The following is a 17,852-nucleotide window of genomic DNA, read 5'->3' on the forward strand; positions in this document are numbered from 1 at the left end:
TGGACCTCATTGAGATTAAACCATGGAGGTTCAGGACCTAAGGACTCTCTAGGTACATTTTTTTTAAAACAAATATGAACCCAAAGGCCTGAGAGTTGAAAAATAACTAGCATAAAGCCAATAATTAGCTTTAGAAAAATAGTTTAATTTTTTATTATTTTTATTGGTATCAGAGAAGCTCACAGAGGCTCAGAAAAGTTAGATAACCTGTCTAAATTTGCAGGGCTAGGCAGAGAGAATGAGATTTGAGTCTGACCTCTTGTCTCATCTCCTCCCCTTCCCAATAAGAGTTACAATGTAGCTCAGGCTGGTTTAGACTTGCTCTAATCCTCTGCCTCTGCCTGGTGAGTGCAGGGCCACAGGCCTGGGCCACATACCTGACTGTCCTACACTTTACACTCATGCTTATCCTATGGCAAAGTCACATCTCCCCAGTTTTTCACCATTTGTGTGCTTTCTGTGTTCCACATTACTGTAAAGATCTTCTTTACGTTCATGTGTGCTTAATATCCACAGGCATGTTTTATAATAGAAAGCTTCTATACTTTCTGTAAATGGAAAAATATCTACCCCCTGCCACAAAAAGATGATTTGTCATTTGCAATACATTCATTCCATTAGAAGAGTGTTCTCTTTTGAGTAGCTTATATTGTGTACCTGCAATGCTGAGATCAGAGACTGGCTTCTTCATACATGGTTTGAATATTGCTTAACTCTGTGAGTACAAATGTCCCCAGTCATTCTACCAACAACCAAGAATGTGTGTTCCGTACTCAAAAAATGCTGCCCCGCATCATCCCAGGAGCAAACATCACAAGTGTGGAACAGAAGGAGGCTGAGAACTAGAAGCATTGTGACCCTTACCAGGAGCCAGGGTTCTTGGCACATCTTCCACTGGCATTTGAATTAACTGAGTCACAGCCGTGTTCTACAACTTTAAGTGTGTTCCAAGTTAACAGCAGCTCACAGAAGGCATTCTAGAAATGATGCTGTTTGCAAGATAGATGAAATATTCATGCAAGGCAGCTTCCTGGGGTGACTGAGTTTGAGGCCTCAGCCATCAGGCTACCTCGGTTAGCTCTGGGTCCTCCTTGCACTCTGAGGTGCCGACCACAGTGCACTAGGTCAATGCATTACTACAGACTGCCCCAGGTCCTCTGTATGGCTGCCCACGCTGCCGTTCAGGATTTTTCCCTGTGCTTTGGGACTTTGATGTACTTCCCTCTTTATTTCAGTTAACCAAGTGTTGCTGTTTCTTCTGGTCCTGACGCTCTGTGGGATTCTGTACAAGAAAGTTCGTAAAGGAGCTGTACTTAAGAACGAAGCAGGTAAGCAAACATGGAGCCTGTCCAGACAAGACCCTAAGAAGGTGTTTTTTATGGTCTCCATTTGGGTTTTTTCACAGATTGGGTTCAGTGGCAATTGACAATGTGGTTAACACCTAAGAGCCAGCGTATAGAGTATCTTCCCTAGGGCAGCAAGTGGATTATACTATGTAATGATTGGTAATGTTCAAACCGTAGCACATATAAAAGTCATGTAGAAGGCCTGTTAGAACACACTTGGGGGGCTGGCAAGATGGCTTAGCGGTTAAGAGCACTGACTGCTCTTCCTGAGGTCCTGAGTTCAATTCCCAGCAACCACATGGTGGCTCACAACCATCTGTAATGGGATCTGATGCCCTCTTCTGGTGTCTCTGAAGACAGCAACACTGTACTCCATACATTAAATTAATAAATATTTCTTTAAAAAAAAAAAAAAAGAACACACTTGGGCTAAGTGTGTTACACACAGGTGTGATCCCAGCACCTGGAAGTTGAAGTAGAATGATTGTGAGTTTGAGGTTAGCCTGGGCTACATAGCGAGTTTGAGGCTTGTCTGAGTTACAAAGCAACAAAGACCCTGTCTCAAACGAACAGAGCAAAACCTCATCACGAGATCCCACCTGGAATTTAACATCACAGATGGTGTGGGATCCTGTTGAGGACCGCACTCTGCCTCAACGCTTTGGGGCTAAGTGCTCTGGTCAAGAGAGAGAGTGGGGCTGCAGGGGCAGGAGACACGAAGAATGGAGACAAGACAGGGTGTGATCAAGTCTCTTACCAAGTCTCAAGTCTCTTTCCAAGTCTCCAGTCTCAAGTCTCTAGTCTCATATTAAGTCTCTCTTATTGAAGGGAATTCTGAGGTATTTATACGCTTTTGCCACGTGCCTTGTAGGCGCGTGGATACCACGTGACTTGCAGGTGTTGATATGACATAAGCCTTACAGGCGTCTATAGCGTGGATAGCACGTGCACTGTGCGCCTTGCAGGTTTGGATACCACGAGCACCTTACAGGCATATATGGCCTGGATAGCACGTGGACAAGACATGAACCGAATGTCTTGCAGGCATGGCTACCACGTGCGCCTTGCAGCTGGGGGCAATAAACAGCAACACAAAATATGTGGGATATCAGAGTGTGCTTCAGCTGTTGTAGGCTATTGAAAACCAAATCTTTTATCAGGGTATATGGTTCCAGATGGCTGCAAAGATAATCTAGCCGCTTTCTGCTAAAAGTCGGCTCCCAACAGGATCCCACCTGGGGGGTTAGCATCACAGATAGTGTGGGCTGGGGGTCTGTATTCCTCATACACTCTGAGTTGGTGCTAGGACTCTTGGTTTTGGGACCTATCCTGAGGGACTGCTGGGCACCCTGTTCTGTAGAGCCTCTCCTCATTTTGCTTTGAGAATTGCCCCTTCTTCCCTCCTTTAACTGATCCAGTCCATTAGTATGTATTAAATGGCTCCTAACAGCTCAATGTAAAAACTCACCTTCAGAGGGCTGGGGAGGAGCTCAGTGGTGAAGAGCACTGGCTGCTCTTCCAGAGGGTCCAGGTTTGATTCCCAGCACCCACAAAGCAGCTCACAAGAGTCTGTAAATTCAGCTCCAGAGAATCCAACACCCTCACACAGATAGACATGTGGGCAAAATGCCAATGCACATAAAATAAAAATAAGTAAATCATTAAAGCCAAATACCTAGGACCTAGAAACACTAGTGAGCAAAACTGTCACTGTTCCTACATATCTGGTTACATGTTAAATTACATATACACCATTTATTTATTTATTTATTTATTTATTTATTTATTTTATTTTATTTGGTTTTTTTCGAGACAGGGTTTCTCTGTGTAGCCCTGGCTGTCCTGGAACTCACTCTGTAGACCAGGCTGGATTTGAACTCAGAAATCCGCCTGCCTCTGCCTCCCGAGTGCTGGGATTAAAGGCGTGCGCCACCACTGTCCAGCCATACACACCATTTAAAATAACTTAAAATATGTATGTTGTGAACAAGAGTGTCTGGAGGGGGCTGGAGAGATGGCTCAGTGATTAAGAACACTGACTGCTTCTCACTGACTCCTCTTCGAGAGGTCCTGAGTTCAAGTCCCAGCAACCACATGGTGGCTCACAACCATTTGTAATGGGATCTGATGCCCTCTGATGCCCTCTTCTGGTGTGTCTGAAGACAGCTACAGTGTGCTCACATACATAAAAGTTGTCTGGAAAGAAAGTGATTTTCACACAGTCACATACATATAGTTGCTTCCAGGGCATCAGACACAGGAGCCCCAGACTAGAGATAACGTGCAAGTTCATCAGCTAGTGAGTGGCGAGGGGAATGCATACCTAGAATGTCTACCTTCACCGTGCAGTATTGCTCAGCAGTTAAAAAGCAACAGATTTCTAATAAAGCCAAAACATGGATGACCTCTAAAACATTACAATAACTCAAAAAGACCAGACCAAGACCACATAGTGTATGATTTTGCTTGTAACAGCTTTCTTGTGGCTGGAAAGCCTGCTCAGTGGTCAAGAGAATGCTTGTTGTTCTTGCAGACAACCTAAGTTTGGTTCCGGTTCAGGCACTTATTCACATCTGCCTGTAACTCCACCCCAGGGGATCCAGTAGCCTCTTTGCTCTCTACAGGTTCCCACACTGAAGTGCACACAATTCAAAACAAAACAAATCTTCAAAAATAAGAGACTTGCCGGGTGGAGCCCTGGTGCACCTGGGCTTTCGAATCCTCAAAACCTTGACACATCTTCTCTAATCAGGCCACACCATGTAATCCTTCCTAAACAGTCTGCCAACTGGAAACAAACATTCAAATATATGAGCCTACGGGGCCACCATCATTCAATCCATCACACTCTGCAAGCATGAGAACCTAAGTCTGAATCCTCGGCAGCCATATAAAAAGCCAGGCGTGGCTATCCGTGCCTGTAACCCAAGTGTTGAAGGGGCAGAGACAAGTGGTTCTCAAGAGCTCTCTGCCCAACCAGTCAAACCTAGCCAAAATGGCAAGCCTTCAGTTCAGTGAGAGACCCTGCTCCAAAGCAGTAACCTGGAGAGCTGTAGAGGAAAACACTGGGTGTCCTGCTCTGGCCTGTGCTTATAGGAATACACAAACTCCCGTGTTCACACACACAAATCAACAATATGTGTTTCCTTTAGAACTCACACAAAGGAATGCTTAGGGGCACAGCCACACTATGTCAGACCTCTGCCTTTGGAGTGGGAGTGGGCAGGTCTGCAAAAAAATAAATAAAATAAGCTTTACCAGCTCCTTTTCTGTTTGGCTGGAAGTTTTCCACAAAATCTATATTCATTTTTATTACTTAAACATCATTCATTTAGCCAGATATAGAGGTGCGTACTTTTAATCCTAGCACTCAGGAGTCAGAGACTGACAGATTTCTGCTCCAGGATCTACCCATGCCTTTCCACTCTCCTATCTTCCTGTCCCTACAAACATTCCGGAGGGCTCTGGGCTCTAGGGCCACTCCATGGCTCAGCTCAGTTTTTCTTTTTCTTTTTTTGTTTTTGTTTTTGTTTTTGTTTTTGTTTTTGTTTTTTTTCGAGACAGGGTTTCTCTGTGTAGTCCTGGCTGTCCTGGAACTCACTCTGTAGACCAGGCTGGCCTCGAACTCAGAAATCTGCCGCCTCTGCCTCCCAAGTGCTGGGATTAAAGGCGTGTGCCACCACCGCCCGGCAGCTCAGTTTTTCACAGCAGATTTTCACCACACACTTTCAAGGAGCCAGGCTCCGCGGAGTGACTCAACAATCTCACTGTCTGATGGAGAACCAGGCACGAGATAGGCTCTGCTGTTACAGAAATAGAGATAGATGGGAAGAGCATCCATTTCCGTGCGGTCCTTGGGACAGAAGCAGAGGACAGAGCTGCGGTCTTGCCCCTCGCGGCGCTCCCATGCAATAGGAAAGGACAAATGAACGGTGTGGCTGATGATTCCAAACACAGCAGGCACCCAGGAGGTGTTGGGAAGGTGTCGCAGACTTCCTGCACCGTGGATGTCAGTACACAGCTGGGATGGATATGTGAGAGTTAACCACGAAGAGCAGAGACTGATTCCAGACAACCGGAACAGCATGCATAAAGACAGAAGAGAGCATGCGCCGCCTGGTGTTGAGGAAATCACGAGGAGTTTGGTATTGCTGAAGAACTGCCAGCGGTGAGTGGCACAGCCAAGCCTGCCTGTCAGTTATTTCACCTCACGTGGCTGCATGGTGACAGCTTGCCCCTAGAGGAACAATCTGTAAACAAGCCTGGTTTTGTTTTTTAAAAAACTGCGTGCAGTGGTCTAACGACTTGAAAAGTGGAGGCAAGATGATCAGAAACTCAAGGGTGGCCTGGGCTACATGAGATACTGGGCCGAAAACATTATTTTCTTTATAAAAAAGTAATTCATGGTTACTTAGTGAATTTGAAAAAAAATTAAGAGACACAAACAAAATTAAAATCACTTATATTTTCACAACAGACACAGATAAACTTGTGGCTATGTATGTGTCACATTGGGATCAAAGGCCAGAAAGCATTTCATTCATTCATTCATTCATTCATTCTGCAGGGCCTGACACTCATTTATACAGCCCAAGCTGGTCTCATACTCCAGAGGTCTACCTCCTCCTGCCTCCACATGTACCAACACATTCAGCTAAGAATTGTGTATTATTCCTCTTCAAGGTGTATTATGAGTTCCTCTCTAGTAGGGAACTAGATCATGAAAAAATTTTCTAGTAGGAGAAACAGAAATGGATAGAAAATATATATATAAAAAGAAACAGAGAGGCCATTTACAAAATACACCTAGTAATGTGTTTCAGTGAGTGTTTATTGAATTGCATAGCAGCTAGAGCTACCTTGGACTTAGGTGAGAGAAGCTTTATAGAACTGCCTGCAAAGAGAGGTGAAACAGAATACAGCTCAGGTATCCATAGCATGTTTACTATTCTTCACAATGCAGGTTGCCTTCTGGCACTGAAATATAACAAGGTGGGGATAGGGGAGGGTTGTGTGTGTGTGTGTGGGGGGGTGTTGTCTGTTCCAATGCTAAAGGACAGTTGTAAGCACTAGTCCATGCACTTTCATTAGTCCTCTCTCTTGCTGTTAACATTTGGGAAACAAAAACAAAAAACAAAAAAGGAGGAGGAGGAGGAGGAGGAGGAAGAGAAGAAGAAGAGGAGGAGAAGAAGAAGAGGAGGAGGAGGAAGAAGAAGAAGAAGGAGGAGGAGGAGGAGGAGGAGGAGGAGGAAGAGAAGAAGAAGAGGAGGAGAAGAAGAGGAGGAGGAGGAAGAGGAAGAAGAAGAAGAAGAAGAAGAAGAAGAAGAAGAAGAAGAAGAAGAAGAAGAAGAAGAAGAAGAAGGAGGAGGAGGAGGAGGAGGAGGAGGAGGAGGGGGAGGAGGAGGAGGAGGAAGAGGAGGAGGAGGAAGAGGAGGAGGAGGGAAGGAAGGAAGGAAGGAAGGAAGGAAGGAAGGAAGGAAGATAGATTGGGAAACTTGACCAAGGAATGCAGAGCAACGGAAATGCCATTGTAGTGTGTCTCCCCTGTGTGTGTGTGATGCTGTGGGTTGGCTTCTGAACAAGAGTCCCGAAATAATAGGGATGCAGACGTTCATCCTGTCTTCACATGAAAATCTGATCTGTGGATTCCACAGCCCTTCAGATCAAAATCCCGCATGTACCACAGTTCTGAGGACCTAGGTATCATCAATCTAAGAAGGCCGTCTACCTCTCAGCATCATGTCAACATTCCAGCGGAGGGAGGAAGATGAGGAGGAAGGCATTTAGCAGATTCTGTAGATACACACATTACTTAAAAGAACATCCCATTTGTCCAACTTGATCACATTTTTGCAGCAAGGGAATCTGGAAAAAAATTGCTTTAGTATTTAGTATTTAGACTAGCTAGCTATAGACCAGTTGCAGTTTTCACACCCATCTCCAAGGGACAGAGGAGAGACTGGGTGTGAGGGAACAGTCTTCCCCTGCACTGTGGACTAGCAGTTAGGAACTGCTCTCCTGTGAAGTCCTTGTGCTCTGAGTCATTGATTTTCCAGATGATGATTCCGAGTCCCCCGAGGACGTGGAAGAGGAGATTCCAGTGGTGATCTGTGCGGCCGCAGGGAGAATGGGCGCGGCCATGGCGGCCATCAACAGCATCTACAGCAACACTGACGCCAACATCATGTTCTATGTAGTTGGACTTCGGAACACTCTGCCTCGAATACGGTAGTTTGTATGATGTGGTTTTTGTTGTTGCTGTTGTTCTATTTTCTTTTAACCTTCTTCTTTTTCTTTAGATAGCCATCTCTTCATCATTTTCTTCTTCATCAACTTCTCCTTTTCCTCCTCCTCTTTTGGCTCTTCTTTTTTCCTTCTCTTCTTTCTTCTTGTTCGTCTTGTTTCTCCTCTTCTTCCTCTATTTTCTTTCTTTAAAAAAAATATTTTATGTATGTGAGTACACTGTAGCTGTCTTCAGAGACTCCAGAAGATGGCATCAGACCCCATTATAGATGGTCATAAGCCACCATGTGGTCGCTGGGAATTGAACTCAGGATCTCTGGATGTTCTCTTAACCACTGAGCCGTCTCTCTAGCACCCCCTCTATTTTCTTAATGGATTCTTCTTCTTAAGATCCTCACTAACTGTATTTTTAGGGAAAGGTGTTAGAGACTTAATCCATGTTTCACACAGACTAAGCACATGCCCTACCACTGAACCATACATGACCTGTGACATTTGAACTACAAACTAACAGTAGTGATAACATTTTATACATCACATTATGATTTTGAACTCATTTTTTCTATAACATGCCATACTAAAAAAAAAATGAATTGGAGTTAAAATAAGAAGAAAACAACAGAAAAATCCAATTTTAAATGTGTTTTAGAAATGAAGAATAACTGTACGACCTTGGTCTGGACAGTGCCTCCCTGAGCCGAGGAACTGGAAAAAAAAAAAAAGCTGACAGACTTGCCTAAGTAACATAAGAACTTCTGGATAATGAAGCATGGGATTAGTTCTAGAATAGATTAGTAAGAAGTATGGTTTATAATGAAGAACTGTTGCAAACATTTTAAAAACTGTAAGCATAGTGGGAAAATGAATATAAAATATGAACGGACACTAAGGCCCAGGATTTCATCCACAGCTCTGTAAAAACAGCACCACCAAGAGCCAGCGCCTTTACTGAGGCTGGGGAAGAAGGGTTGCAAATTAGAGACCAGACTAGGCTGCATGGTGAGAATTTACCCCAAATAAACAAACTAGTCAAATAACCAACCAACTAACCAGCCAACTAGCTAACTAACCAACCAGCCAACTAACCAACTAGCCAAAAAAAAAAAAAAAAAAAAAAAAAAAAGAATAGATCACCCAATTCAAAGTAATACAAACCGTCAACAAAGTGGGCCGGCTCTAGTTCCAGTTGGTCCCTCCCACCCACCCCCGCCTGCCCTCCGTGTTTAAATGCATTGGAAACCTGTTCTCATTGAGGCCGAACATAAAAGTAGAAAGTACATCTCTGTAGATCGCCACAAGCAAACATACTTCGGTGGCAGCTACCACATTCCCACCAGCAGTGGCAAGAGCTCTGCCACCGAGCTACCTACCCCTAGCCCTTGCTTGCCAATTTGCAATCAACTGCAAATGTGGCTTGGGTGGCCGCCAATTTTGTTTTGAGACGATTTCAACCAGGAATGTCACAATGAATCAGATGAAAGACATCCTGTGAGACTGAGAGCTGAGGGGAGAGCGTGGTGGAGGAAAGAAGACAGGCTGAAGGAGGTGGGAGGAGGGGTGAGAAACAGAGGGGGAGGGAAGGGAACGGGACGACTGCACAAAGCCGCCATAGTGGCTCAGCAGTAACCGTGGCAGGTGGTCTGGCAAGAGCAGATGCTGCTTGCTGAGGAAGAGCTCCATCTTGCTGCTCCAGTTTCCTGAGAGGATTTTTGGATGTGGGGCTCTACTCGGTTATTACTACCTCGTTCATTTCCTTTGCAGAATGAGTTATGAAACTTGGGGGCTAGGGGAAGGAGATATTGGAAGTGAGGGCAGATGGTGAAGCAATCAGAAGACGTTATAGCATGGAAACGATGCCCACATACACTTAACAGCAACTTTCTAAGGCCAGAGCACGTGAGCCCCGGGGAGCATGTGCAGATTAAATGAAGGAAATGTGTACTTGAGTTTTTTTGGTTTTTTGTTGTTGTTTTTTTTTTTTTTTTTTTTTTTTGGTTTTTCGAGACAGGGTTTCTCTGTGTAGTCCTGGCTGTCCTGGAACTCACTCTGTAGCCCAGGCTGGCCTCGAACTCAGAAATCTGCCTACCTCTGCCTCTCAAGTGCTGAAAGGTGTGTGCCACCACTGCCCGGTTTTGAGGTCTTTTTTTTCTGTTATCTCTTTAGAAAATGGATTGAACATTCTAAACTGAGAGAAATAAACTTCAAGATTGTGGAGTTCAATCCTATAGTCCTCAAGGGGAAGATTAGACCAGACTCCTCGAGGCCTGAGCTGCTCCAGCCTGTGAGTATACAAGTCATGCACACAGTGGGGACAGCGGGGACAGTCCTGCATCCACATTCCCTGTAGAGCCCTTGCCATCTGATTCGCACATAGGATATTTCAGTCCCCGGAGTGCTAGATCTCCACGAAGCTCTGCTTATTTTTAACTTAGCAGCCATCTGCTCCAGGAAGGATCTAAGACAGTTTATATAAGCGTAATGAAGCTACTGGAGAGAAATGAAGAGGAAAAAATGGAGACAAGGACGTCTGTCTGGGTGGAAGGGGCTGTGGGTGGGAGCTGGAGGTGGGCGGGGTAGTGAGGTCAGCAAAATCATGCAAAGCGCCTTAGCTCTTGCATCTTCTCTGCTTAATCATCTGTTAGCTCTATTTCTTCTGGAAGCCAAGGGAAGCCAGCGGCATGATAGCTATGTGCCTCGGTGTTGGCCACAGAGTATTTGAGGAGAAACCGTTCCTTTTCCTAGTGCTGGGGGTCATTTTTCTTGCAAGAGTGCCCACACAGAGTCCATCTCCTTCATGAAGAACAGTTGTGTGTGTGTGTGTGTGTGTGTGTGTGTGTGTGTGTTATATGCTTATGTGTCAGTGAGCCCAAGCAAACCTTTCTCCAGTGTCCCCCTAGTTCCTCACCCCTCCTTTCAGCCCCACCTTGTCTTCCCCAGCACTGGGGTTTTGGACAAGTGTGCTTCATTCATCTTTTTATGTGGGTACTGGAGATTCAAACTCAGGTCCTCGTGTTTACCTGCTGAACCATCTTCCCTGTCCAAGAGCAGTTCCTGATGGCAATTTTGTAGAGACTGGCCACCTGTTATATGCAGTTTATGTGAATCCTTCTTTTCTAATTAGCTTCTAAAGCTTCTGTCTGTGACATGACCCTTCTCTAATTCTGGCCACTTAATGTCAGTTGGTTACGATAACTGAATGTCACTAATGAAAACCTTACAAACTCGTGTTTCTCTGACTGTTTTCTGGAGCAAGAAGTTAAAAGGCTGGGCTTGTTGCTCGTGTGTGTGTGTGTGTGTGTGTGTGTGTGTATTAAGACTAATTACTTGAGTTATCTAATTGATGAACGGTAGAGAAAGCAAGAAGTCTATACCCTAAAAGACTGACTAGGGAGTTTTAGGGACTCCCACTGAAGCTGACCCTGAATGGGAAGTGGACACTGGATCAGTGAGTGGGGGTCTGGATGAAGGAGAGCTTCTCCAGGCCAGCCTGGTCTCATCCCCAGAGCCAGGGGATCAGGTGCTAAGAAGCCAGGTGAGGCTTCACTTTAGTCTATTTTATGCCTCCACGCATGGGGCTAACCAGGCATGATCAAAGCTAACTTGCAAGTGTGTACAGCCTCCAGCCATGTGCCTGTTCCTACCACAGTTTCTCTGTCTTCACAGCTGAACTTCGTTCGGTTTTATCTCCCTCTGCTTGTCCACCAGCATGAGAAAGTCATCTATCTGGACGATGACGTCATTGTACAAGGTATGCTTGCTGACTGCAGAGAATGCTGGGAGGTGCAACTGCCAAACAGAACGACTCATGCTTTCTCATCATTTCCCACGTAGCTAGCTGCCTAGTGACTTCAAACACTTCATAAAGTGAATACAGCATTGTTGTAAAACTAAGCATATTTTGAGGCCGGGCAGTGGTGGCACTTGGGAGGCGGAGGCAGGTGGGTCTTTGAGTTCAAGGCCAGCCTGGTGTACAGATCAAGTCCCAGGACAGCCAGTGCTACACAGAGAAACCCTGTCTCAAATCCAAAGACCAAACCAACCAACCAAACAAACAAACAAACAAATACTGGGCATATTTTGGAAGCAGGGTTTGACACTTCCCTGGATAATCTAGTGGCGTCTGAGGCCCCTCTCTGATTGCCAAGTCTATTCCTTGGTAGCATCTCTGCATTCCTAAAACATGCAGAGGTAAGGTGTCACAGAGAGCACTTGGTTGTGTGTGTGTATGTTGTCTTCTCTTCCACATGCAAATAACATAAGCATTCAGAGACTGCACATCAACAGACCTGATCAACACCCATCTGAATGCTTCAAGTGACTCTCTCAAAGCATGAGCTGTTTTTTGCTTTTTGTTTTGAGGCAAGGTTTCTCTGTGTAGCCCTAACTGTCCTGGAACTCACTCTGTAGACTAGGCTAGCCTGGAAGTCAGAGATTTGTCTGTCTCCCGAGTGCTGGGATTAAAGCCTTGCATGACCACAGCCCTCCGGGTATGAACAGTTCTTAAGAACACCGCAACACCATGGGGAAATAGGGACCTTGTACCCTTTGCTCTATTGAAGATAGGACTTAAGCGGACGTTCTGTTTAGTCCTGAGATATTTGTGTTCTATTTACTGATACTTCCAAATGCAGGCGATATCCAGGAACTGTATGACACCACCTTGGCTCTGGGCCATGCAGCGGCCTTCTCAGATGACTGTGATTTGCCCTCTGCTCAGGACATCCACCGACTTGTGGGGATACAGGTAGACCTGCCATCATAGAATCCTACCTTTATCCTTCTTCTCTGGCCCCTTGTCCAAATTATCACAACCCACCCATCCAAAGCCAGTGGGAACTACCAGGAGATAGGGACGACATGGGGGGGGGATCCACTTTTCCCACCCACTCAGGCCAATTTCTGTAACCCCGTGGAGTCTCATTTTTCTAATCTGCATCACGGTACAGATGCTGTCTACTCTCTTGTGTTTGTGAGATGCAATGGGATGTTGTGAAGTGTCCAGTGTGTAGAGAATACTCTAAAATGGAGAGCTGTACCATTGCTCATCACCACGGCTGGTAGTGGTTTGGCTCCCAGTACATAGAGACTCACATCTATATGTAACTCCAGTTCCAGGGAACCCAACGCCCTCTCCTGGCTTCCTTGGCTAACAGGCACACACATGGTGCATATACATACACACAGGCAAAACACTCATGCATGTAAGAAAAAAATAAAATTGTTTTAAAGAGAACAATGAGTAGAACTTTGTGGACAGGAATGGGAAGACCACACTGGGTGCTGAGAGCAGCTGGTGTCAGGGGGTATTTTGAAGCTGAGATGAGCAGAATTTATCCACAGATTTGGATGAGGAGGAGCTAAGGATGGCCTAAAGACTGCGCTTCTTCTTAAATAACAAGGATACAGGTACTATCTACTGAGGCAGGAATGGCGGGGAGCCAGCTTTAAGACAGGACTCCATACAATCTGCCTGCTGGCGTTGCTTACGCATCAAGAAGGCAACTCCAACTAGGCAGATGTGGCTGTTGGAAGGCTAGAGAGGTCAGAGCTGTCAGACAGATGGAATTTAGAGCCCTGAAGCAGAACGGTTCTCAGTGGAGTCAGATAAGCAAGTAGCAGGTGCTGGGACTGAGAGCAGGGCACCCAGCATTCAGAGGCTGCAAAGGAGGTAAAGCCGGCAGTGGAGAGTGAGATAGCTCAGTGGGTAGTGGCACTTGTCCTGGAAGCCTGACCTGAACCCAAGATAAACCAACTCTCTAAGTTGTCCTTTGACTTCTACACATGCATTGTGGCGTGCATACATGTGTGCACATGCACAGAGACCCACACAGACACACAGAGACAGACAGACAGACAGACAGACAGACACACCTTTAAACATATGCTCTGCATGGTGGCACATGCCTTTAATCCCAGCACTGGAAATTTACAGATCTCTGTAAATTTGAGGCCAGCCTTGTCTACATAGTGAATTCCAAGACAACCAGAGCTACAAAGTGAGACCCTGTTCCCTCAACAAAACTCACCAGAGGAAGGCAGAAAGCTTCCAGTGGGCAGAAGGAAGCCCAGCGATAGTGCACAACAGCTTCAAGAATGTAAACCACTTTCCCTAAACAGAGGATTCCACCCTGTTCTTTTGCAGAACACATACATGGGCTATCTCGACTACCGGAAGAAGACCATAAAGGACCTTGGCATCAGCCCCAGCACCTGCTCATTCAATCCTGGTGTGATTGTCGCCAACATGACCGAATGGAAACACCAGCGCATCACCAAACAGCTGGAAAAATGGATGCAGAAGAATGTGGAGTATGTGTGTGGGCTTCTCAGCCACCATTGTTCCCAGCTGGGAACAGAGGGCTTGGCTAACGTTTGCATAGCTCAGGAGTTAAAACAAAACCAAAAAGATATCTGAGGTCAGATTTTCACAGAATCTGTCAACCAAGAAAATGAGCATGGGGACAATCCTTCCCTAGGTGACAGAAATCTGAAAAACTGAGGAATTCATGCCCTTTCTTCTTCCCGATAAGTTGCTTAAGAATGTGGCTTGAATCTTTTCCATTGAAAAACTACAGGGTCTCACTATGTAGCCCTAATCTGTGGGCCTGGACCTCACTACGAAATCAGGCTGGCTTTTGCTTCTGATATGCTGGGATTCGAGGTATGTACCACCACACCTGGCCACAGATCTACTTTTAAGACTAATTTCATAGAGCCAGCATTTAAAAAATACTTTTATTTGATGTTCATTGTGTGTGTGTGTGTGTGTGTGTGTGTGTGTGTGTGTGTGTGTGTTTGCAGGATGTACATATGGGTGTGTGCACAGGTATGTGTGTGGATAACGTCAGGGTTCATCCTTGCCAGCAGAGTCAGCTCCCTTTGAGACATTCTCTCTTGCTGGCCTGAAGCTCAGCAATTAGACCAGGCAGCTGGCCATCCTCCTGTCTCCACCTTTCTACTACAGGGATTCCAAGCAGGGAGTTTTTACATGGGTTCTGGGGCTAGATGCAAGCACTTTATTGACTGAGTTTTCTCCCCAGCACTGCATTAAAAGTGACCTTTAATTTAAAATTTCAGGGTTTTAGTTATCAGATTTTAAAAATAGAGCAAAACCAATTACTAACATAAAGGTTTATTTATTTCATATATGTGAGTACACTGTTGCTGTCTTCAGACACACCAGAAGAGGGCATCAGATCCCATTACAGATGGTTGTGAGCCACCATGTGGTTGCTGGGAATTGAACTCAGGACCTCAGGAAGAGCAGTCAGTGCTCTTAACCGCTGAGCCATCTCTCCAGCCCAGTCTTTATTATTTTTATATTTTTAATATTTATAGTATCTAAAATATTTATATTAAAAATTTAAATATCTTATATATTTTTAAAATTGTTCATTATAGTTCCCCTATTTAAAAAAAAAAACTAATTTTAATTCTATGCGTATGGCATTCTGTTTCCTTCATGTGTGTCTGTGCACCACATGCATGTCTATGCCTGGTACCCTTGGAGGACAGAGCAGGGTTGAACCCTTTGGAACTGGAGTCACAAATGGTTGAGAGTCAACACCCGGATGTTGGGAGTCCTCTGTAAGAGCCCTGGCGCTCTTAACTGTTGAGCCATCTCTCCAGCTCCTTCACCTATGTTTCTTAGTACCAGTGAACTTGTATGTAATTATAAATAATATAGGATCAGAATTTGATCTTCTGAACCTACCATTTAAAAAGCCTCCGAGAGAGTTAGTGACAGGATATTAACAAGTATTAACATTGTGAATCTAGGTGACATACGTCAGAGTGTGACCTTAGATGACATACATTAGGAAACAGTGGGTCTGGACCACATACTGTGATTCTACATGATGTACATGGGAAAGAGGTGTGACGGTGAATGCCTACAATCCCAGCACATGGGAAGTGAAGACAGCAGGCTTGACTCAAGGTTTTCCTCGGCTGTACAATCTGCTCTACATGAGACTCTATTTCTAACAATGAAAACCCCTGATTAAAAAATAAAAGTTGTGGGGAAGTGGGAAAGCTTTCTATCTTTCCTCCTGAAGGACAGGCCGCATTAGCAACTATCTGCTTCGTATTTGTGAGTGCTCCAGACCAAAGGTCGCTTTTCTTTATCTCATTTCTCAGAGAAAACCTCTACAGCAGCTCCCTGGGAGGAGGAGTGGCTACCTCTCCGATGCTGATTGTGTTTCACGGGAAGTATTCCACCATCAACCCGCTGTGGCACATAAGGCACCTCGGTGAGTCCTTCCAGGAAGCTGGGGAAGTGAACTTTTTACCCTGTAAACACCACCTTGCTAGCACCTATGGCCCAGGGCTTCAAGCCCTAGGGATGACCTTGGCCACCTCTCCTCCCTAGCCCTCAGGCTCAGAATCTGCAAATGCAGATGGGCAGGTGTTATCTTTAGTTGCCAGAGGGGTGCACTCTAGGATTCAAGAAAAGGATTCTGACTAGGGCTGGGGAGATGGCTCCACAGTCAGGAGTGCTGGTTGTCCTTTGAGAAGACCTAGGTTCGATTCCCAGAACCCACAGGGCAGCTCCTGTCTCTAATTCTAGTTCCAGGAGATCTGACACTCTCACGCAATACACATAAAATAAAAATAAATTTAAAAACAAATTATTTAAAGAAAAGCTGGAATGATGCTCAGCACAGAACTTCCACTTTGCAATGGTCCAGGGTACAGAACTTACTGACACGTGACCTTCGACAGCTTGCACTGGCTCATTATACGTAAAATCCCACCAAAGTGGAGGCCAGTAACAAGTAGCATGGAGCTGGGCTGGGGATATGGCTCAGTGGATACAAGCACTTTACAAGCTGGAACCCTAGGACCCTTGCAAAAGAAACAAGCATAGTGGCCACCAGCAATCCCAGCACTCAGGTAGCTACGACGGGATTCTCTGGGCGAGCTGACTAGCTAGACCACACTGACAAGCTCTGGGTTTGTGAGAGACCATTGCTTCAGTATTGGAGAGAAATTGAGGAAGAAACCTGATGTCTACTTAATGTACACATAGAACTAACCAGAAACTTTTACCATAGCTTGTATGCAAGGTTTCATATAAAACCGTGTCCACTAACAAGCCTGTTCTTTCCCTCTGCACACGCCGAAGGCTGGAACCCTGACGCGAGATATTCGGAGCACTTTCTGCAGGAAGCAAAGCTACTCCACTGGAACGGAAGACATAAACCCTGGGACTTTCCTAGTGTTCACAATGACTTATGGGAAAGCTGGTTTGTCCCTGACCCTGCAGGGATCTTTAAACTGAATCACAATAGATGAAACACTCCTACAGTTAAAACACTCCCTGGATAAAAATGGAATGGGCCCTTTGAATCCTCTCGCACTGTTTGTGAGCAACACTTCTGATATATGATCTACAATGTAAGAAACAAAAACTACTGTGTACAATTAGAACCGGGGCCCATATGGACAGACTTAACTTCCTGAACCTCAGATGAGCTTAGGAGCAGCCTCTACCCATTCCTTTTGGTGTTTTGAGACGGGGTCTTGCTACGTACCTCAGGTCTTGACCTGAATGACAACTGTATCTGAAAACTCAAAATCTCTAATTTCTTAGTTAGATATTCTTGTAGCGGTTCTTTTGTTTTGATTTTAAGATGGGGTCTCCCCGGCTGGGGAAGGTGTTTAAGAGTATGGCTGCTTTTCCAGAGGGTCCAGGTTTGATTCCCAGCACCCACATGGCAGCTCAGTTATCTGTAAATACAGTTCTAAGGGATCTGACCTTCTCTTCTGGCCTTCATAGGTACTGGGCACACATGTGATGTACAGACATATTGCAGGCAAAACATCCATACATGTTTTTAAAATAATATGAACAAGTTAGCCGGGTGATGGTGGCACAGGCCTTTAATCTCAGCACTCAAGAGGCAGACAGAGGTAGACAGATCTCTGTGAGTTCGAGGCCAGCCTGGTCTACACAGTGAGTTCCAAGACAGCCAGGGCTACACACAGAGAAACCCTGCCTCAAAAAACAAACAAACAAACAGACAGACAGACAGACAGACAGACAGGGTCCCTCTATATATCTTTGGATAACTTGGAATTCACAAAGATGTGCATGCCTCTGCCTCCTGAGCACTGGAACTGAAGGCCTGGGCCACCACACCTGGCTGAAAGCTTTTTCTTTTTTTTATAACTGGTTGTCATTTTTGTCTTTTATAAAATTATAAATTAAAAATTGTAGTATCTGTAAAAATAAACTATTCAAGCTTTTGTGATTTTCCT

The 17,852-nt window shown here is 45.1% G+C and overlaps 1 protein-coding gene across 3 annotated transcripts in view; it reads left to right on the plus strand.

Moving 5' to 3' along the window:
• Glt8d2 (glycosyltransferase 8 domain containing 2) overlaps window positions 1-17,840 on the plus strand; it is a 44,301-nt gene extending 26,461 nt beyond the window's left edge. For all 3 annotated transcript variants that reach the window (XM_076919864.1, XM_076919865.1, XM_076919863.1), the window contains 8 exons: window positions 1,236-1,328; window positions 7,403-7,574; window positions 9,753-9,870; window positions 11,253-11,337; window positions 12,221-12,333; window positions 13,732-13,898; window positions 15,729-15,841; window positions 16,717-17,840. In XM_076919864.1, coding sequence (XP_076775979.1) covers window positions 1,236-1,328; window positions 7,403-7,574; window positions 9,753-9,870; window positions 11,253-11,337; window positions 12,221-12,333; window positions 13,732-13,898; window positions 15,729-15,841; window positions 16,717-16,886 — 1,031 coding nt within the window. In that variant the 3' untranslated portion in view covers window positions 16,887-17,840. The remainder of the gene's footprint in view (window positions 1-1,235; window positions 1,329-7,402; window positions 7,575-9,752; window positions 9,871-11,252; window positions 11,338-12,220; window positions 12,334-13,731; window positions 13,899-15,728; window positions 15,842-16,716) is intronic.
• Window positions 17,841-17,852: the final 12 nt, after the last annotated feature.

This window comes from Arvicanthis niloticus, chromosome 22 (assembly GCF_011762505.2).
Source record: "Arvicanthis niloticus isolate mArvNil1 chromosome 22, mArvNil1.pat.X, whole genome shotgun sequence".
NCBI classification, from domain to species: domain Eukaryota; kingdom Metazoa; phylum Chordata; class Mammalia; order Rodentia; family Muridae; genus Arvicanthis; species Arvicanthis niloticus.